The following is a 19281-nucleotide window of genomic DNA, read 5'->3' as shown; positions in this document are numbered from 1 at the left end:
CCCAACCACCCAGCGGCACTGAGGTCTGCCACCAGCTCACATCCTTCCCCCTGTGGCCACCCTGGATGACAATGCCTTTCCTCGCTCCTTCCCTCTTTTCCTTTCTCCCTCCTTGTTTTCTTTCTCCCTCCCTTCCTTCATACCCTACCTCCTTCCCAGCTACGAAGACGGTGGGGGAAAGGCACAGGTGTCCTTTAGAAACAGAACGCCAGCCCTATCTGCCACCTGCTTTAGACTCTCCAGCAGCCGCATTTGTCAGTCAAAAGAAATAGCCACAATGAAGTCCAATAATATACTTTACGTAGCCCAGCGTATCCCGAATGTTATCGACAGGTAATCGCTATAAAAAAAAAAACTAGCGAGCAGTTTTCCATCCTTCCTTCTTTGAGTCTTGAGAATCCCGCGTGCATTGTACGCTCCCGGCACACCTCAGCGGGCCACAGGTCTGGTGGCCACCTACTGGACATCGCTGGTGCAGAGGTTCGAAGCGAGGCCGTAGCAGGGGGGCGGACGCAATCCCGGCACGGATTCCGGGTGAGCTACGATCAACAGCCGTCTTTTAAAAGGACATATGTAGAAATTCCCAGTTGAGCACAGGGCCCAGCAGCACCTCCGGGCATCTCAGGCGGGGGTGGGGGGGAGGGGAGGGTGTCAGGGCCCCCGGGCTGGCTGCGACAGATGGGAAGGGCCGGACTGCTGGAGGTCCACACTCCAGCAGAGTCGTAGGGCAGCACCCAGCTGCCCCGTGGGCGCCGGGACCCAGACCTGTCGGCCTCCGGTGCTCCCCACGCTGATACATCCCTCATAGGCGTGCCTAGCAGACAGGAGGGCTGGGGGCATGCGGGGAGCAGCCTGGAATCGCAGATCACGGTCAGAGAGAAAGGGCTGCTGACTGGGCCAAAACGCATCTCCCCAGATCAGCTCAGACAACAGCCACAGAGCCCTGCCTGGGCCCGGGCCCGTCACATTAGCCATCTGACCAAGCTGTCCTACAGCTGCTCCCCCAGGCCTCGAGCTCCGCCTCCCAAGCCTTCCTTCCCACCATCTGTCGCCTCCCTGGGCAGAGTAAGTCACCCACCCCCCCTGCTCCCCTCTGAACGGAGTTCGGGTCAGATGCCCTCGGGGGGAGCACGGTACAGGCTGTGTCCTCCCCAGTTCGGCCTCTGAGTGGGGGGGCCCGTGGGGGCAGGGCAGAGGCTGGGCCTCACCTTGAGGAGCAGAGCTACGGATATGTGGCTTCTAGTTCTGTCGAAATGCTCCTACTGAGAAAATCATGTAACTTCTCTCTTTCCTCTTCTAGGGGGACAGGGTAGGGGGGGGATGATGATTCCTTAGATTCTTTTAAGGAGCATCATGATTCCTGCCTCCTAAGGGTTTTTGAAAATCAAAGGAGATCAATAGGAAAACAGCCGGCAACATGGAAAGAATCGCATAAATGTAAATTGTTCTTCATTTTTGTCCAAGCTGCTGGGAGATTGAAAGTCTAGGAGGGTTTTCAAAGATTAAAACGTGCAATATTGGCTGTCGTGCCAGGTACAAGAAGCAGGCATTCTCTTAGCCGGTGGGTGGGAAGGGAAAGTGGAAAATGTCCATCCAAATGTGAGATGCACTAAACCACCAGTTCTAGAAATTTACCCCCAAACATGTGCACAAAAGTGTACTGATACTGAATCCTTGTCTAAGATAGCAAAAGTTTGGGATTACCACCACACCCATTAACAGGGGCACGTTAGATTCACGACTGTCCACCCACACAGAGCCATCCCAGGCCACCTTTAAAATCAATGAGGTGCCGGGTGCCTGGGTGGCTCAGTCAGTTAAGCGTCCAACTCCTGGTTTCATCTCAGGTCATGATCTCACGGTTTGTGGGTCCAAGCCCCATGTCCGGCTCTGTAGTACAGTTTGGAGACCACTGGGGATTCTCTCTGCTCTCCCCTGCCCCTCTCCTACTCACTCTCTCTCAAAATAAATAAATAAACTTTAAAAAAATAAAATCAGTGAGGTGGGTCCTTGCATGCAACAGATTGATATGCCAACATAAAATCATTATGTGAAAAAAGCTACCTGTAAAATAGCACGGTTTATAGTATAATCATATTCTTGAGAAAGAAAGAAAGAAAGAAAGAAAGAAAGAAAGAAAGAAAGAAAGAAAGAAAGAAAGAAAGAAAGAAAAGAAGAGAAAGAAAGAAAGAGAAAGAAAGAAAGAAAGAAAGAAAGAAAGAAAGAAAGAAAGAAAGAAAGAAAGAAAGAAAGAAAGAAAACCCAGGGGCACGGGGGTGGCTCGGTCGGTTAAGTGTCCGACTTCAGCTCAGGTCATGATCTCACGATTTGTGAGTTTGAGCCCCACGTCCTGGCTCTGTGCTGACAGCTTGGAGCCTGGAGCCTGTTTCAGATTCTGTGTCTCCCTCTCTCTTCAACCCTCTCCTGCTCACGCTCTGTCTCTCCCTCTCAAAAATAAATAAACATTAAAAAAAGAAAAAACCCAGTGCCTGTAAGTATGTAAGTACATGGAAAGTATCTGCGAGAATTTACAAGAAACTGTTAACAAAGGTGCCCCGCGGGGGAGTGAGACTGCAGTGGGTACCCTTAATTTCAGTGTATAACCTTCTGTGATAGATATTTTTACCAGTAATGTTTTTATTGTAACAAAAACTCCCAATTTTTTTTTTTTTTTTTTTGAGAGAGAGAGAGAGAGAGAGAGTGCACGTGCGTGCAGAGAGAGACCCTAAGCAGGTTCTACACTCAGCACAGAGCTCAGCTCGGGCTCAGTCTCCCGACCATGAGATCATGACCTGAGCCAAAATCAAGAGTCAGAGGCATAACCGACTGAGCCACATAGGTGCCCCCAAACCCCTGATTTTTAACATGTACCTCCTAGTTGGAATAATCACACAGTCTTAAGGGTCTGAGACATTTACTCTCCTTATTTCCCGTTACATAATCTTTGTTCCGATTTACCCCGGGAAGCTGGCATTTTGCACTTTCTTATAGCTGCTGTAGCTCCCGGGTCCCCCATCTCCTGCCCCTGTCCTCTTACTGTCTATTCTCAGCGTGATTCTTGGAGAATGTGACTCGGCCCGTGCCACTCCCCTGCTGGAACCCTCCAAAGGCTTCTTGTGCCCCAGTAAAATAGAAGGTCCTTAAAGCAGCATACAGGCCCTCTACGATCCTGGCCACGGGGCCCCGCTCCACCTCTCTGACCTCGTCCCCTCCTGTTCTCCAAGCTGCTCTCTCCACTCCAGTGGGCTCTCTGCGGTCTCTCAAACATGCCAGCCACATTCCCTTCTCAGGACCTTAACACCTGTTCCCCACATGGGCCCTTCTTCCCCCACAGCACTCTCTTTGCTTAGAACATTCTTTTACTTCCTTTGACACAGGTCACTTTCCCTGACTACCCTTCCAGAAGAAGACCCCGTCTTGCCTCCTTCTCCAAATAAGCACTTTGTGCCACCTATGGTCCCTGACCTGCTAGAAATGCACTTGTATATTGCAACCTAATGTCGCATATTTATTCATGGATTATCTATCTCTACTCACTGGAACGTAATCTCCGGGCCAGAAGGCACTTGCGTGGTTATTAACTATTGGATCCCCAGGGCTTACAACAGTGCCTGGCACACAGTGGGCCCTTGATAAATACAGAAAGAGGGGCTCCTAGGTGGCTCAGTCGTTTGAGCGCCTTACTCTTGATTTCTGCTCAGGTCGTGATCTCACAATTCATGAGTTCAAGCCCCCTGTCAGGCTCTGCACTGACAGTGTGGAGGCTGTTTGGGGTTCTCTCTCTCTCTCTCTCTCTCTCTCTCTCTCTCTCTCTCTTTCTCTGTCCCTCCCCCCACTTGCATGTGCTTGCATGCACACATACTCTCTCTCCCAAAATAAATAAATAAACGTATAAAAAATACAGAATGAGTGAGTGAACAAATGATCTCATTTCCAGTCCTCTTGGAGATAAGTAGGCAAGTAATTGATCATAACTGAGTAAGAACAGTGGGTTTTGCTGACAAGAATGAGACCATCAAAGAGGCCGGGAGTGTGGCTGCTTTCGCACTGGGTTTCCCTTACGGAGTGAGTTCAAGCTGGCTTGGTGATGTTTCCCCCGATTTTTCAACAAAGTTACGTCCCGGGTTGGACTCTCTCTTCCTGGCTCCAATCTGCCACTTTCTCGGAGCTCCCTCCTCAAGAACATCACCACCATATGCCACGTTGTGCAGATTGGAAATTCTGAGTATCCTTGACTTGCCCTCACTCCGTTCCTACGGCCAATTGTCAGTCCAGATCTGCTATCCTCCCCAAATATTGCAATAGTTTCCTCACGGGGATCCTCACCACCATCTTGACCCATAAGATCTCTCACACACAGACACATACACACACACACACACACACACACACACACAATTACTGCTTTATCTGCCTGCTAAAACACTTCCTGTCCTTCAGTCCCCAGAACAGGACTTTTCTTCTGAAGTAGATTTCCCAGGCAGAACCCACCATGCCCTGGATTGGATGCCACCATTGGATTCCACGCCCCACCCCCTAACACCGTATCAGCATTTATCACTAAGAACCTGTGGCCTGAATGTCAATCGGTCCCTCTCCTCCAGAAGACCACAGGGCACAACATGCTAAACCCAGGGCCACGCACCCAAAAAAAGGAATAAGGAGTCTGTCAAGCATCCAGGACAAGGGCTAAATTCAATAGAGTTTGGAAGAAGCCACAAAGGCCATGGTGAAAAGAAATCAATAGAGGCCCATTCCATAGCCCATACTCATTCTTACCCTATTTTCCGGAAAAGTTAAAAGGTGTGAGTGGCGACCACAGTAACAACGACAGCTTCTACTTACGGAAGGCTTACTGTGTGTCACACGTGCCTCTGAGTTCTCAGCGCACATGCTCTCATTTAATCCTCGCAAGAGTCCCGTGGAGTGAGTGCCGTCATTCTTCCCATTTTTTGAGATGAGAAAACTCAAGCCCAGAAAGGGTGAGGCACTGCCTCCAGGTCACATAGCTGGTAGAGGACTGAGCCAGCATGAAAGATTTGACAAACCAGAGTCAGAACTTACCCACTCCATTTTCCTAGCCCACAAGATTGTTGCAACAGCCCCTTCCCGATCTGTGACAACGAAGCGTGACAAGAGAGGCAACGGCCATAAGTAATGACAGCCAGCTCTAGCTCAGTCGGCAACAAACCGTGATTTAGAGACTGTACAAAAGGAGGGGTGGGTTCCATGAGCTGAAGTTTCCTCTGCTTCCCAAGCTCCCTGTGTCTTTATGCATCACGGGTTCCATCCTCCGTCCCAGGACTCTATCTCCTCCTGCCCCAACCAACCACCCATTCGTAAGGAGGGCCACGTCTGCCCCCCGTCCCCCCTCAGCAGAACCACCATCACCCCAAGCTTCCACCAGCCCCTCTCTTTGCTGTATCTTATTTGATTTTTATCGTCACCATCGGTACTCTTATTTACAGGACACAATTACCACTAGTTCGTACAAGACATACACATTCTCCCGTTGAAGACACGTTCCGTGGAAATCAGACAGCACATTTCTGGAAATCTGCTGCCTGTCAGCGGAGGAATAAGGAGGTTTCTCCTGGATTCATATAGTTCAAATTCTATTAGGGCAAATATCACGAAAATTGGCATCTTCCACTGGCAAAAGCTGCTAGACAGCAAAAACCAACTTCATGAAGAAAACGATTTCTCTCAGTTTACTTTGCTTCGAACGTTCCTTCAGAAGAGGGTTAAAGACTAAAAAGCAATACGTTGTTACACAGCAATAATGGATTGAGACATTTTATAAACAGACCTACCTTGCAAGGCGGCTGAGGAAGTATCTGAGGATGACATTAAGGGTTGTTCCTTTGTCCGAATTCTGATGCATCCTTAGAAATGACCTTGCGCTTAGCCAACCACTGAGAGAAAGAGAAGAGCCCCAGGAATTACTTATCAATGATACAGTTCATCCGATGATTAATTTGGTTGTCTCCATCAGTAACAGTTTTTTTCTTGCTCGCGCGACAGGCCCACGGCCAGTCACCTTGACCTCAGCGTCTTCCAAACTAGGGGACCCAGGCTGAAGGAGCGGTCACTGTCTGAAAGGTCACTGGTGACCACGGCAGAGAAAAGAGCATTTTGGAGGGCTTCAAACCGGCAATTAAATGTCCTAGGCCAGAAGCGACATGTTTAAAGCTCTTAGCATCACCGCAACCCCAGGCACCCCTCCTTGGCCAGACCTGGATCCCACCTAACCACGACAGGTCCGGGAAGTTGACTGTTACCAAGTGCCCGGAAGGAAGAGAGCCAGAAATATTTGGTGAACACGCGTTGGCCTTTTGAAACAATAGTGTCAAAGCTTTCCACTTCTGTGGTGCCACACCGTTTTCAAAGTACCTTCACTAACAGTGTCGCTTGTCCTTCTCCAGTCATACCGGCCTACTTTGCAATAAATGTCGATGAGTGAGTGATCAGTAGAAGGGAAGATACTACAATTCCTGCACACCTACTAGGAAATCGAGGCTCAGAGGGTCAGTGGGTTGCCCAAGATTCTCAACCGACACATCCTGAAGACAAATTTGTTGCCCAGGATGTTCAGCTAAAGAAACAGGCTACATCTCTGAGTTACAACTTGATGATGAGCGAGTCTGTGAGTGAGCTTCCTGACCTTCCAACATTTATGCCAATGGGCCTCGTGGGTGTTTCTCTAAGGAACAAATGCATTTCCTATGGCCAAGAAAAAAAAGGCCGTGTGTGTGTGTTGGAAGGGATCAGGGAGGGTTAGAGAATGTCTTGATTCTCTGCCAGCGTGATTTTTTTTTTTTTTTTTTGAAACGCAGCAAGTTGGATTCACTATAATAGGAATGCAATTTATAGAGACATGTAGAAGGGAGTGTGGAGATGTGGAAGTAGGCCAGCCAATTCCGATTCCGGGCTCCTCTTAATTTCGGGAAAGAATGCATCAGGGTCTCCGTGTGTGGCCATGAAACACCCAGCCATTCAGCGCGGAGAGAGGACAAAGAGAAGGCTGGCAGGGAAACAGGCTGCCAGCAGGAGAACCTGCTGTAGGAAGCTGGAAAGATGCAGAGACCTGACCCCGCCGTGGGGAGCACAATCCCGCAACAGGAATGGGTGAAGTCAGCCAGAGAGGTAGAAGAAGGTTCCCGAGCCGTCACCAGGGATGGTCAGAAGTCTGGTTTCGCTACGTAAATGTGTGCGTGACATGGCGGTAAAGACCTGCGTTTGGCGTGAAACAAGCATTGTGTTCCCGTTGTCACTCGAACTTTCCTAGCTGGGGGGACTTGGGCAACTGATTTCATCTCTGCACATCAACTTTCTCATCTGTAAACACGAGCATGATGATACTGGCTCCAGCTTCCCGGGTTTAATGGGAGAATCGTCCGGAATAACAGGTTAAAAGCTGTTGGCACGATGGCGATACTAGGGGTCACTTAGTAAGATTGCCATTGTCCAAATGAAATGTTTCTGTAAAGAGAATCGGTGCATTTCTTTTTTTACGTGTACTTATTTATAAGTAATCTGTACACCCATAGTGGGGCTTGACGCTGTGACCCGCGAGATCAAGGGTCGCACGCTCTTCTGGCTGAGCCAGCCGGGAGCCCCGGTGCGCACTTTTTAAAGTAAACAAAATGGGGGCGCCTGGGTGGCTCGGTCGGTTGAGCGTCCGACTTTGGCTCAGGTCATGATCTCGCGGTCCGTGAGTTCGAGCCCCACGTCGGGCTCTGTGCTGACAGCGTGGAGCCCGGAGCCTGCTTCGGATTCTGTGTCTCCCGCTCTCTCTGCCCCTCCCCCGCTGGCACTCCGTCTCTCTCATTAACATTAACATAATGTTACATTAAATAAACAATCAATAAATAAACATTAACAAATTAAGAAAGGAAACAAAATGAACGTTGGACAGGAAGGAAACAGGAGTCCTGGCCTCTTAGCTGGGTGAGGCCCGGGGTGGGGCCTGAGAACCTGCATTTCTAACAGCCTTGCTGATGACGCGGGTACAGCCGGACTGGGACCATACTCTGAGAACCACTGATAAAAGGCCCGGCACTCCCCGGGCCCCAGAGCAAGCCAGGGGTCGGATATGTAGTCTTTTTACCAATAAAAGGGTGCAAGGTTGCAGTTTTCTTGGACTTCTGAAATTTCATAGCCTTGGCCTGGGGTTTTGGGGTATCTCAGGGCTGACCCAACGGCAGCTCTGGTGTCTCAGGGGTTTGCACTGATAGTCCAGGCATGACCAGTGGCTTTCCAGGCCCTCATTCTTCCCTCCTGGTGGCAACTCTCCAGCTTGAGTTTTTGGCTTTGATTCCAGCCATGCTGATCTGTCCTTGCCAGCCTCCCTCCCACGGCCTGGGGCTCTGCCAGCCAGTCCCATCTTTTTGGCCTTGTTCTTGCTAGGTCCTCTTGCAGGGAACAGAGTTCTGGACGTTGAGGGCCGACCCCTGGGCCGACCTCCCCACCCAGCGGGGGCCTGCCCCAGGTCTCTGCAGTCGGGTTTGCCTGCCTGGTTAGACCCAGCTATGCCCTCCTGGCAAGTCTGGTGCCCAGCGGTTCCCATTTCACCGCAGAAGTGGCCTCTGACCCTCGCCTGTCTGGGCCCCTTTTTGTCACCCTGGCCACCTGGTGATCAGGTCTCAGCTCATTCTGTACCCTCCTTTCTCTGCCTTACCCCCAAGAACCTGTCACACCAGAAGCTGGAGCTAAAACAACTAAGACATGATTTCGACAACTCCTTATTGGGCAGGGGCGGCGGAGGTCCTAGCATCTACCCCTGCCCTGTCCTTGCTTGCGCTCTCCTCCCCGCGAGATGCGGGCCAGCTCTGTGGCCTCCCTGCCGCCCGTAACCCAAGGCCCCCAAGTTCCCATCTCTGGCCTGGACATTTCCACCGAGCTCCCGGCACACGGAGCCCCTGCTGACTGAACACCACTACCTGGGTGTCTGGGTTATCTTCACCGGGTTGGCACCCTTTGATTCCAACAGAAGGCCTGGTTTTCCCGCCAAGACTCTCTTCTGCTCCAGGCTTTCTGCTCAGCGAATGCCAGCCACCCCCCACCCCTCCTCCTCCTCCTCCCACCCCCGCCCCGACACAGACCCCCCACCCACCCCCCCATCTCAGCTCCTGAGCCCAGCCGGAAGTCCTTCTGAAGTCCTCTCTTTCTCGCCCTTCACATCCAATCAACAGGTCCTGACAATTCCACATCTAAAGCCTATCTTGGACATGACCTTCTCACTCTATCCCCCCCACCGGCCATCCCCCCCCACCCCCCCGCCCCCGTCCAGGCCTCATCGTTTCTCATCGGAAGTATAGCAAAGGTCACCTGATGGATCTCCCTGCTTCTATCCCTGCCTGCCTTAGATCTGCCGCGAACACAGGAGCCAGAGTGATCATTTTTTAAAATGTCAGATGATATCGCTTTCAAACGAAAGCAATCCAACCTCTTCCCGTCCCACCAAGACTAAAGTCCAGGCTCCTGAGTCTTGCTACAAGGTCCTCTGTGGTCTGGCCCTGCCCGGCTCACTCCCTCTCTCCCCACCTTCACTATGCTTCCGCCTTCTTTCTGCTCCTTTAACAAGGATCTCTGTCTCTGTCTCTCTCTGTTTCTGTCTCTCTCTCTCTCTCTCCTTAGCTCTTCGGCACTGGTGGCTCCCTTTGCCTGAATCTTTCTTATCCAGAATTTTCCCAGGGCCAGCTCCTTCTAGCCACAGTAGTCCCTCATCAGACAAGCCTTTTCCAACAAGTCTACCCGCTCTCTCTCACAACCACTGTGCTCTTCTTTCCTAGTAGCTATTACTATCAGATTTTGTTCTTGTTTATTTGTTTGCTTATTGCTGGACACACACACACACACACACACAGCAATATGCACAACAGCAGACACAACACCACATTACCTGATCAGGAAGAATGTGTCAACCCCAAGATAGAATGGGCCACTCCGAGAATAAAGGTACAGTGGATTTTTAAGCACTCTGCTTTTCCACTCAAGCACATTATCTGCAACAAACATAAAAACAGCTGTCTTTCTGTTTCACAGAAGAAAGTCGTGTGATTTACGTTTTCAAAAAAAGCAAGAGGAGCACCTTCGACTTTCATAGTATCGAGGGGATTTCGGGGCGCCTGGGGGGCTCAGCCAGCGAAGCGTCCCACCTCGGCTCGGGTCGTGATCTCACGATTCATGAGTTCGAGCCCCGCGTCGGGCTCTGCGCTGACAGCTCGGAGCCTGGAGCCTACTTCGGATTCTGTGTCTCCCTCTCTCTCTCTGCCCCTTCCCCGCTCACTCTCTGTCTCTCTCTCTCTCTCTCAAAAATAAATAAACATTAAAAAAAAAAAAGAGGATTTTGTGTATCCCCACAACTTACTGAAGAGAACACAGATCGGAATAAGAAATGGTGACTGAGGCACCTGACAGTATCTGCCACGGAACCACCGTAACTCAGGCTTTGAACCGCTTCCTGTTCTCACGGTGCCCACAGCTCCTGGGGCGGGGGGGGCGGGGGCAGCAACATCCCCTTGACCTGGTGCACATCCCCCCCCCCCCCCCCCCCGCCCCGGAGCGGCTCCCGTGCTGCTTCTGGAGTGAGGCAGCAGGCCGAGAAACACAGCTTTAACACCGGTGCATAATATTTATCTGTTTATGCTTGACTATCTTTCCAGGAGAAAAAACATGTTAGTTTCTGGCTTCGTCGAGTAGGACAAGAGGGAATCCGGCTCTTTGGACGACGCATGTGTGATCCTCGGGTGTCGCTGTTCACCTGGTCATCAGGTGCCTGGTTTCCACCCACGAGGAGGGAGAGCAACTACGGGGCATCGGTTTGGGCCCTCCCAAAACTCACTTGTTGGGGGGGGGGGGTCACGGCTACGTGTCTAAAACAGAAGGAAGGCTGCAGGCTCGCGTCCCGGGCCCAACACGATCCCCTCGCGCGAAAGCGGCCCTCTTCCTCGACTGCTCGGAAAGACCCGTGAGTTCTCCTCACCCAAAGACAGCCAGGCAGTCATCTGACTGGTGTGCCCGGATATGATCCAGAGGAGGCTCAGAGCCCGGATGCCATTCAGCGCAGAGCACACGCCCCCTGGCGTCTCTGTGGTCCAGATGGCCGGCACGTTCTTCTGCCACGAAAAGCATTTCAGAGCGTGCTCCGTGGCTCCTAAAAATCCTGGACGAGAGCACAGGTGTTACCATCCACCCTGAAGTGCCTACGTTTCCCCAGCTACAAAACGGGAATCAAAGTCCATCTCATAACCTTAGGATTGTCATGAGGAGCAGAGGAGACACCATCACACCTGCCACACTCACTATTTGAAGCCCAATTGCTCTCGTCCCTTCTACGTCCCTTCTTCCGTTTCATGTTTACAAAATTTTTTTTTTTTAACGTTTATTTATTTTGGAGACAGAGAGAGACAGAGCATGAACAGGGGAGGGGCAGAGAGAGAGGGAGACACAGAATCCGAAACAGGCTCCAGGCCCCGAGCGGTCAGCCCAGAGCCCGACGCGGGGCTCGAACCCACGGACCGCGAGATCGTGACCTGAGCCGAAGTCGGACGCTTCACCGACCGAGCCACCCAGGCGCCCCTCATGTTTACAAAATTTTGACCGGACTCGTTGGGATGCATTCCAAACAGCCGGACCTGTGAACCAGGAACCTCCAAAGGAAGGCGCAAGCCGCTGCAAGAGACTCACGGTTTGTCTTGGTTGAAGCTTGGTGCTTAAACATCGCAGGCTCAAGAAGTCCCCGCAGAAATGAGACTTATTTACAAATGAGAGCTGGCGGATAACCAGGCTCTGCAAATTTCAAATCAGTTTCTGAAATGGGGGAATGTAATTGTCAAACCTTCGGAGGTCTCGGCCGTAAATAGGGGTTTTTCCATCGGAGTCGCTCTCCCGTGTGCCTGCCTGAAATCACAGAGCTCACCCTCTCCTCTAGGGGCATTTTCACCGACCGGCCCTTGGCACAGCACGGCCAGTCGTGTCCTGCACCCCGAGTCCCGGCTCCCTTCGGCTCCCCAGAAGCCACGTGCCACGAGAGAGAGAGACACACACACAGAACCCGGGCTCTGGACGGTTCTGCCCTCTCTTCAACCTCTCGGGACCTCTTCCCTCACTTTTAAACTGAGCACCCTTTTTGGCCGGGCTGCGGTGAGCATTTGAGCATATTTGCCAAACATCTGGCCTGACGCCTGCCCACCTTGGCAAGCGAGCCCTGAATGCATTTTGCTATCATTCGATTTTTTTTTTTTTTTTTGCATCTAAATTCTACTCGTGGCTCCACTTAACTAGTAGCAGCTTGTAACGGTGTCTGAAAATAACCGGTCTGTAGAGAAGACGGCCTCTCTGAGTCCCGTTCACTCGCTGGTAAGTGGAAAGGATAAACCAAGGGGGATGGGGAAGATCAGTTGAAAGGATGCATGTAGGTCAGAGGTTCTCAAAGTAGGGGGTCCCCAGTCCGGCAGCCCCAGTATCGCCCGGGGGGCCTGTTGGAAATGCACGGTCTCAGGCCCCACCCCAGACCCACCGACCCAGAACCTCTGAGGGCCGGGCCCCGCAAAGGTCCTCGTGCTGCGACAAGACCTCCAGGTGCTTCCGGAGTTTGAGAACCAGAGTTTGCGAACCACAAGGTGTCGTGGCGCTTTGAAAGACCTTGTGGCCCCTTTGGATTTTCTCAGCGATTATTACCGTGAGCCCGCTTGAAGCTGACAGACCACACAGTAAGGGCCCTGCCTTCCAGGGGCTAAAATCCATAGCCGTTTGCTTCGTGGAAACTTCCTCCAACACGTGCTGATATTTTTCCTCCTCTAAGTCGGGAAGGGCAGGCTCTTGTAACAGGAAACCTCTCTAAGCAAACGCAATGATTACTTGGAGGATAAAGACCCAGGAATCCGAAATACCCAATTTGGCTCTAAACTTCTAGGAGACACGGCAGTCTTATGTTGATTTGACTCGCTGGTGAGTGCAAATGTGGACACGGAAAAGATGCTGACCCTAGGGCTCTCTGCATCTCGATTTTTTGTTTCCAAACATTCAGGATGTGATCGTTTACTCTGATGGTATTAAATCCAAAAAAAAAGTTACAGCAAGAGGACACGGTCCCCCCACTTCTGCCATTTTGAGGCCACAGTTAAACATAACTGCTGAAAAAGTGAACATAACCTTCGTGTCCTGACCATAGAGAGTCCTGTCTTGGGCCGAAACCCTAATGTTTCGGTGGCTGGGTCCCGACACCGTATCAGGTGCATCTGCCTTAAAACGCCAGGCTCCGTGGCTTAGTCTTCTACCTAATGACAGGCAGCGGTGAATGTCGGTGACTGTAGGCTCACCCTCAGTCTGACAGCTAGAAGCCCGTGGCAGGTGCCTGGAACCCAGCTGACCTCAGCAAGGTCAGTGTTAGCGAGAGGTCTTGGGCAGTTAAAGCCACTATCCTTTCCTCCTTCTGGCTTAAGGGCAGCGAATGAGGAAAAAGGCAACGTAGCAGGAGGATGTAAGTTTCCATTACCTCATTTAATTCCTTCAACAAATCCCACTGTATGTCCCAGTTTTACACATGTGGAACCTGAGGTTCTTAGGGGTCAAACAACCCCACCAAGGGCAGAGTTAGAAACCCAGGCAGGATTGAGCGGAGGTCGCTAAGCATGTTCCACGCTCGTGGAACCTTCTCTACATGGCAGCTGGGGAGCCAAGTTCTTGAACAATGTCACATGAGGAGTGACTGAGGGGCTCTGAGACTATGACAGGAGAAGCCATCATAACTGTCCCCAGTATCTGATGAAACAAGAGAGTTAGTAGGAGGGCAAAACAAGGGCCCATCGGTAGAAATGACAGAGCAGGGACTGCTGGGTGGCCCAGTCGGTTAAGCATCCAACTCTTGGTTTTGGCTCAGGTCATGATCTCACGGTTCGTGAGTTCCAGCTCCAAGTCAGGCTTTGCACTGACAGCGTGGAGTCTGCTTAGGATTCTCTCTTTCCCTCTCTCTCTGCCCCTCCCCCCCCCATAATAAATAAATAAACATTAAAAAAATTAAGAAAAGAATTGTTGCTTGGGAGCTGCTTGGGAGCTCGTGTTGTTGGGAGCTCGTGGTAGTGTTACCACTAGCTTGTTGCTGGGAGCTCGTGGTAGTGTTACAGCAGTTTTTATTTTTGCCCGAAGATCCAAAGAGGGTCTGATAAAATCATCGCCGTGCCCTCCACAGTGGACATATCCCCCGAAGCTGCTTGATCACACATTCATAATCTTTTGGCCCATTCATTGATATGGTGTCTTATCTTTATCCCCCGAGTTGGAGTAAGGGAAGATCAATTAATTGTGTGCAGGTCCAGGGACTCTGCCAGAAACGATTCCCCATGTGCTAAATCTGTTTGCATGACGATGCGGCCCTTGTTTCAGGGTGTGTGTGTGTGTGTGTGTGGTCTTTGTCTTGCCATATGGGCAGGGGGAAATGAAGATAATGCTTTTGATTTTTAGCTGCAACACAACGCAACGTGACCAACTGCTAAGCGCCGTCCAGCTCGCCCTTCCCTAACTGGGTTATTTAGTTCTGGCTCGGATACGCTCAGCCAGGCTTTAACGTGTTGCACACTTACTCCCCTGGCTTCGATGTGGACGTCAATCCTTCACCTCAGTGATGCCAGCAAGGTTCTGCGAGCCATCTGCGTCGCTGTGACACCGAAAATAGACACTGTGGGCATGGAATTGTTTCTTAGAGGATGACTGCGGCGAAACCCAAGCCCTGCTCTGCCCTGGTCACGGGGTAGCACAAAACACACTGGATCATTGTACCCAAGAAAGAAAGCAGCATTTTTAGCGACTCGCCGTAACACTCCGACAGGAAACAAAGACGGAATTGTGAAGAACAGAGACCCAACCTCCACACTGGCATTTAGAAGCTGCTGGACGTTCCCCAGACCCCAGCACCGTCGGAATTATTTTCCAAATACGGCTCCTCTAAGCCACCTCTAGTGCGCGCTCTTAGTTTATCAAAATGCCTACTTTGTCCTCTGCTCGGGGTTCCTGAGAGTGAGAGGTGGGCCAGGCCACCCGCTCTGTTTCCTGGGTCACTCCTCTGTGTCTCTCTCAGAGGCAGGCTCCCGTCGGTGGCCGGTCGTGCCTGATGTGAGGGTGACTCCCTGTAGTCGGGCCCCCGCCTCCTGGCCGCCACATAGACAGTCCCAGCCAGGGGCAGGAGGAGGCCCAGCGAGGTGAGGCAGCTGCAGGGGGAAGACACATGTGACCAAGCCTTACGTCGCACCAAAGCCACCGTAAGAGGCAGAGAAAACAGCCCAGCGAGAAACCAACCACGCAAGCCCCCAACAAAAATACAGACAAGTATCGAACAGTTTAAAGGGGCGGGAGTGGCTTCGTAAGAATCGATAATGAAGGAAATGATTAATGAAGTAAAAGATTAATGGATTTCACTCGACTCCTTATTATAATTGCTAAAAAAAAAAAAAAAAAATCATAAACAGAAACACCCAAACCCTGAGGAGGATACTTGCAGCTGATTGGACTACGAACTCATATCTTTCATGTATATAAGATAGTTTAAAAAATCAGTAAGAACCCAGCTAACCCACGTACATGGAAACAGGAGCGAAAAGTATGGATAGCAGATAAACTTGACGGGGGAAAAAAACCTCCTCGTTACCAAGGTTTTAAGGTAAATTAAACCAGTGTATTGACTCCATCAGATTGGTAGTCGTTTTTACAAAGCTAGCCGGTGATACGGGTGACACCTACGGGGGGTAGTTAAATAAGTGAGGTTTTCAGGAAAGCCCCTCACCAATGATGCCAGCTACGCCCTGGCAATTCCACTTCTGCTAGTTTGTGTGCAGGATGCAAACAAAAAGTAACAGACAGGACGGCTAAGGTGTTTGAGGGAGAAGCCACACCTCAAATAAAAGAAATTAATCTTCAGGGGTCACGTGATAGGAACAGGACAATTTGGGATCAGGATACATTTCTCCGTGACTCTGAAACTCAATCACATTTGGGTGTGGCCAGCCTTCCTCTCGACCACTGCTGAATTTTCTTGTTTAAGGTATGTGGTGATCGTTCAGGGAACACTGGCCAGACATCATTCAAGAATGAAAATGAAATGGCTACGCGTAGGTGGTGAGTGGAAATCGATTACACAGTCCCGACGTATACATCCCGACCAGGTACCTCAGATGCCCATACTCACAGGCACACGGCCACAAAGGTGTCGAGGGGGAACGTTCCAGTAGCACATCTAGCCACGCCCGTGCCAGATGAGGAGGAAGAATTGATTGCAAAGAGAGAGAGAGAAGGGGCCAAAAACGAAGTATTTCTGAATCTGAAAATATCTACCAAGGGAAAGAAAAAAAAAAGATTGTATTAGTGATACTTTACTCCGCAACAAATATACTTTTCCAAGAGCTTTCATACCTATTATTTCAAAATAAAACTTTGATATGAAAAAGGGCAGCTGGCTTTCCTATATCTGATTTACAGATGGGGAAAATAGGGCACGAAGATGCTGAGACTCACAGAAGGAAGAACTCAGCCCAGTGCGAAGTGGACCGTAGTCTCTGGAATGCTTAGCCCGCCCAGACTCCCGAGGTCCCTCCTAGCACAGCGCTGGGAATGACAATCCTAAAAGGCACCATTAAATCTGCTTAAATCTGTTCGTAAACAGGTTCCCGCAAGGGACATAAATGCAATATGAGATGAAAAAAATACAATGAAAGCCCGCAGGCTGGAGAAAGGCGCTGTATCTAAAGGGGGCACCTGGGGGGCTCAGTCGGTTAAGCTTCCCACTTCGGCTCAGGTCACGATCTCGCGGTTGGTGGGTTCGAGCCCCGCGTCGGGGTCTGTGCTGACCGCTCGGAGCCTGGAGCCTGCTTCCGATTCTGTGTCTCCCTCTCTCTCTCTGCCCGCTCCCTTGCTCATGCTCTGTCTCTCTTTCTCAAAAATAAACATTAAAAGATAGTAAATAAATAAATAAAAGTGAAACACAGAAGCACCAACTCGGGGCGCACCTAATCAGTCACTGATTGTAGGGATCCCCGTAGTTTGTGGGGACATTAGTGGTAAGAGGAGGGCAGTGGTCTCAAACTTCAGTGTGTCCCAGGATTACCCGGAGGGCCTGCTCAATAGACCACTGCCTGCCTCCCCTCCCCTCCCAGCCAGGGCCGATGCAGCAGGTCTGGGGTGGGACCTGAGAATTTGCATTTCTAACAAGAAATCAGGTGCTCAGGCTACCTAGTAATCAGGGCACACACTTTGAGACCCACAGGACCCAGGATCTTCCAAAACATCAGCAAAGGAGGGGGGACACAGTGTAGTTTAATTAAATAGCAATGCCAATTATAAATAACAAAAAATAAAAATATAGATATTAAGCACCCATTAGATATGAGACGTGTTTTGATCACTGTCTCTAATCCATCATTTCTTTTTTTTTTTTTTTTTGAGAGAGAGAGAGAGAGAGAGAGGGTGTCCTGGACAGAGAGAGAGAGACAGACAGGGTTCCCCTGATGCGGGACTCCCAGCTCACGAACCTGAGCCAAAGTCAGATGCTTTTAACGACTGAGCCACCCAGGCGCCCATTATTTATCTTATTTTACAGACAAGGAAAATTCTCCTTGGATAAGTTCATGAACCTAAGCATGGTGGCTAAGAATGCAGGTTCTGGGGGCGCCTGGGTGGCTCAGTCGGCTGGGCATCCGACTTCGGCTCAGGTCACGATCTCGCGGTCCGTGAGTTCGAGCCCCGCGTCAGGCTCTGTGCTGACCGCTCGGAGCCTGGAGCCTGTTTCAGATTCTGTGTCTCCTTCTCTCTCTGACCCTCCCCCGTTCATGCTCTGTCTCCCTCTGTCTCAAAAATAAATAAACGTTAAAAAAAAAAATTTAAAGAATGCAGGCTCTGCACTGAGAGCCCGCATCTACCCTTTATGACCGTGGACACGTTACTTCCCGGTTCCGTGCCTCGGTTTCCCCCTTGGTGAAATGAAAACAATCACCCCTCATAGGGTTGTTGCGAGGGGTGCAGCACTAACTAGAAAGCACTCAGCAAGTTCCTGGAAGGGTAAGCGTTCAGTAAATGTTGGTTGTCTCTATGTTGCTGCTAAGGGGCAGGGACAATCTCACTCGGGTCGGCGTGAACCTGAAGAGTGTGGCCTTTTTGCGTCCTCCTGCTACCCCATTGTAGCACAACGTATTGGCTAGATTTGCATGCAGGAGGCTTGGGTTTCAGCCAGCTTGCTGTGGGACCCTGGGCAAGTTACTTCACCTCTCTGGGTCTCATTTCCTCCTCTGGGTAATGAGGAAGGCTGGGTTGGACACAGTGGAGTCTCACGTCTGGCCTACCTCCAACACTTTTCTCTCCCCCCACCTCTTCCCTGTTCCTACACCACCAAGTGCCTTAGCTGTGGGGTGTGGATAACCTAAGCTCCACCTCCCTAGCCCTCCCCCATACCCCCCCCTTGGAGGGGGGCCGGGAGCCAGAGGGGCAGGGAATTCTAGACACTCAGTGTGACTGGAAGAGAAGGGGAAGGTGGGCATGTCCCGTGACCCTACAGACATCCCACGAGGAGGCCCAGCCGGAGGCCTGGTCTCTAAAGCAGGGCGCCGAGGACAGGGTCCTTCTTACCTAGGTCTAAGGGCTACACTGCAGCTACCGCTCCCCTCCTCCAAGGTGCCCACCCTCTTTGCAGGTGATCACAGGAAAGCCTCAGGGGCAGGAGAGGAAGAGAATGAGTAGAAAAGAATTGAGCCCCGGAGGTCCCAAAATCAAGTTCAAAGGGCTCTGAAAGAGATGCCTAGAGACAACCGTGTCCCCTCTAAATTCGTATGTTGAAGCCAGGACCTCAGAATGTGACGATATTTAGAGGCAGGGCCTTTAGGGAGAGGTGATTAAATGACAACGGAGCCATCACACTATCTCATCCAACCGGTGTCCTTAAATGAAAGGGAGTTTGGACACCCGTAGGTGAGCTCACAGTGAGCGAGAAGGTGGCCGTCTGCAAGCCCAGGAAAGAGCCCTCAGAAGAAACCGGCCCTCCTGACGCCTTGATCCTGGACTTCCAGTCGCCAGAACCATGAGAAAGAAATCTCGTTGTTAAGCCCCGGAGTCTGTGGTATTTGAAAAGGCGGCCCCAGCCAGCTCTCACAGAGACTCGCCAGATCGCTGCCCTTGATGAGATAGCACTCGGTGGGGGGACCAGGCCAAGACTCTCGAATGGGGGGCTGCCTGCGGACAGTTGGGTTTCCTGGGCTCGTCCTCCCTCACCAAGTGACCAGAGTCAATGTCCTCGGTCCT

At 51.0% G+C, this 19281-nt stretch overlaps 1 protein-coding gene across 1 annotated transcript in view; it reads right to left on the bottom strand.

Moving 5' to 3' along the window:
- The window catches only part of LOC102960341 (O-acyltransferase like protein-like), a 62480-nt gene that overhangs the window by 18697 nt on the left and 24502 nt on the right, over positions 1-19281 (bottom strand). Inside the window, exons 4-8 of the mRNA XM_042961576.1 lie at positions 16184-16325; positions 14992-15209; positions 10988-11167; positions 9905-10007; positions 5814-5915 (exon numbers count right to left, since the gene is read on the bottom strand). Of these exons, the coding sequence (XP_042817510.1) occupies positions 5814-5915; positions 9905-10007; positions 10988-11167; positions 14992-15209; positions 16184-16325 (745 nt within the window). The remainder of the gene's footprint in view (positions 1-5813; positions 5916-9904; positions 10008-10987; positions 11168-14991; positions 15210-16183; positions 16326-19281) is intronic.

This window comes from Panthera tigris, chromosome D3 (assembly GCF_018350195.1).
Source record: "Panthera tigris isolate Pti1 chromosome D3, P.tigris_Pti1_mat1.1, whole genome shotgun sequence".
In the NCBI taxonomy this organism is placed as follows: domain Eukaryota; kingdom Metazoa; phylum Chordata; class Mammalia; order Carnivora; family Felidae; genus Panthera; species Panthera tigris.
This window is presented reverse-complemented; position numbering and strand designations above follow the sequence as displayed.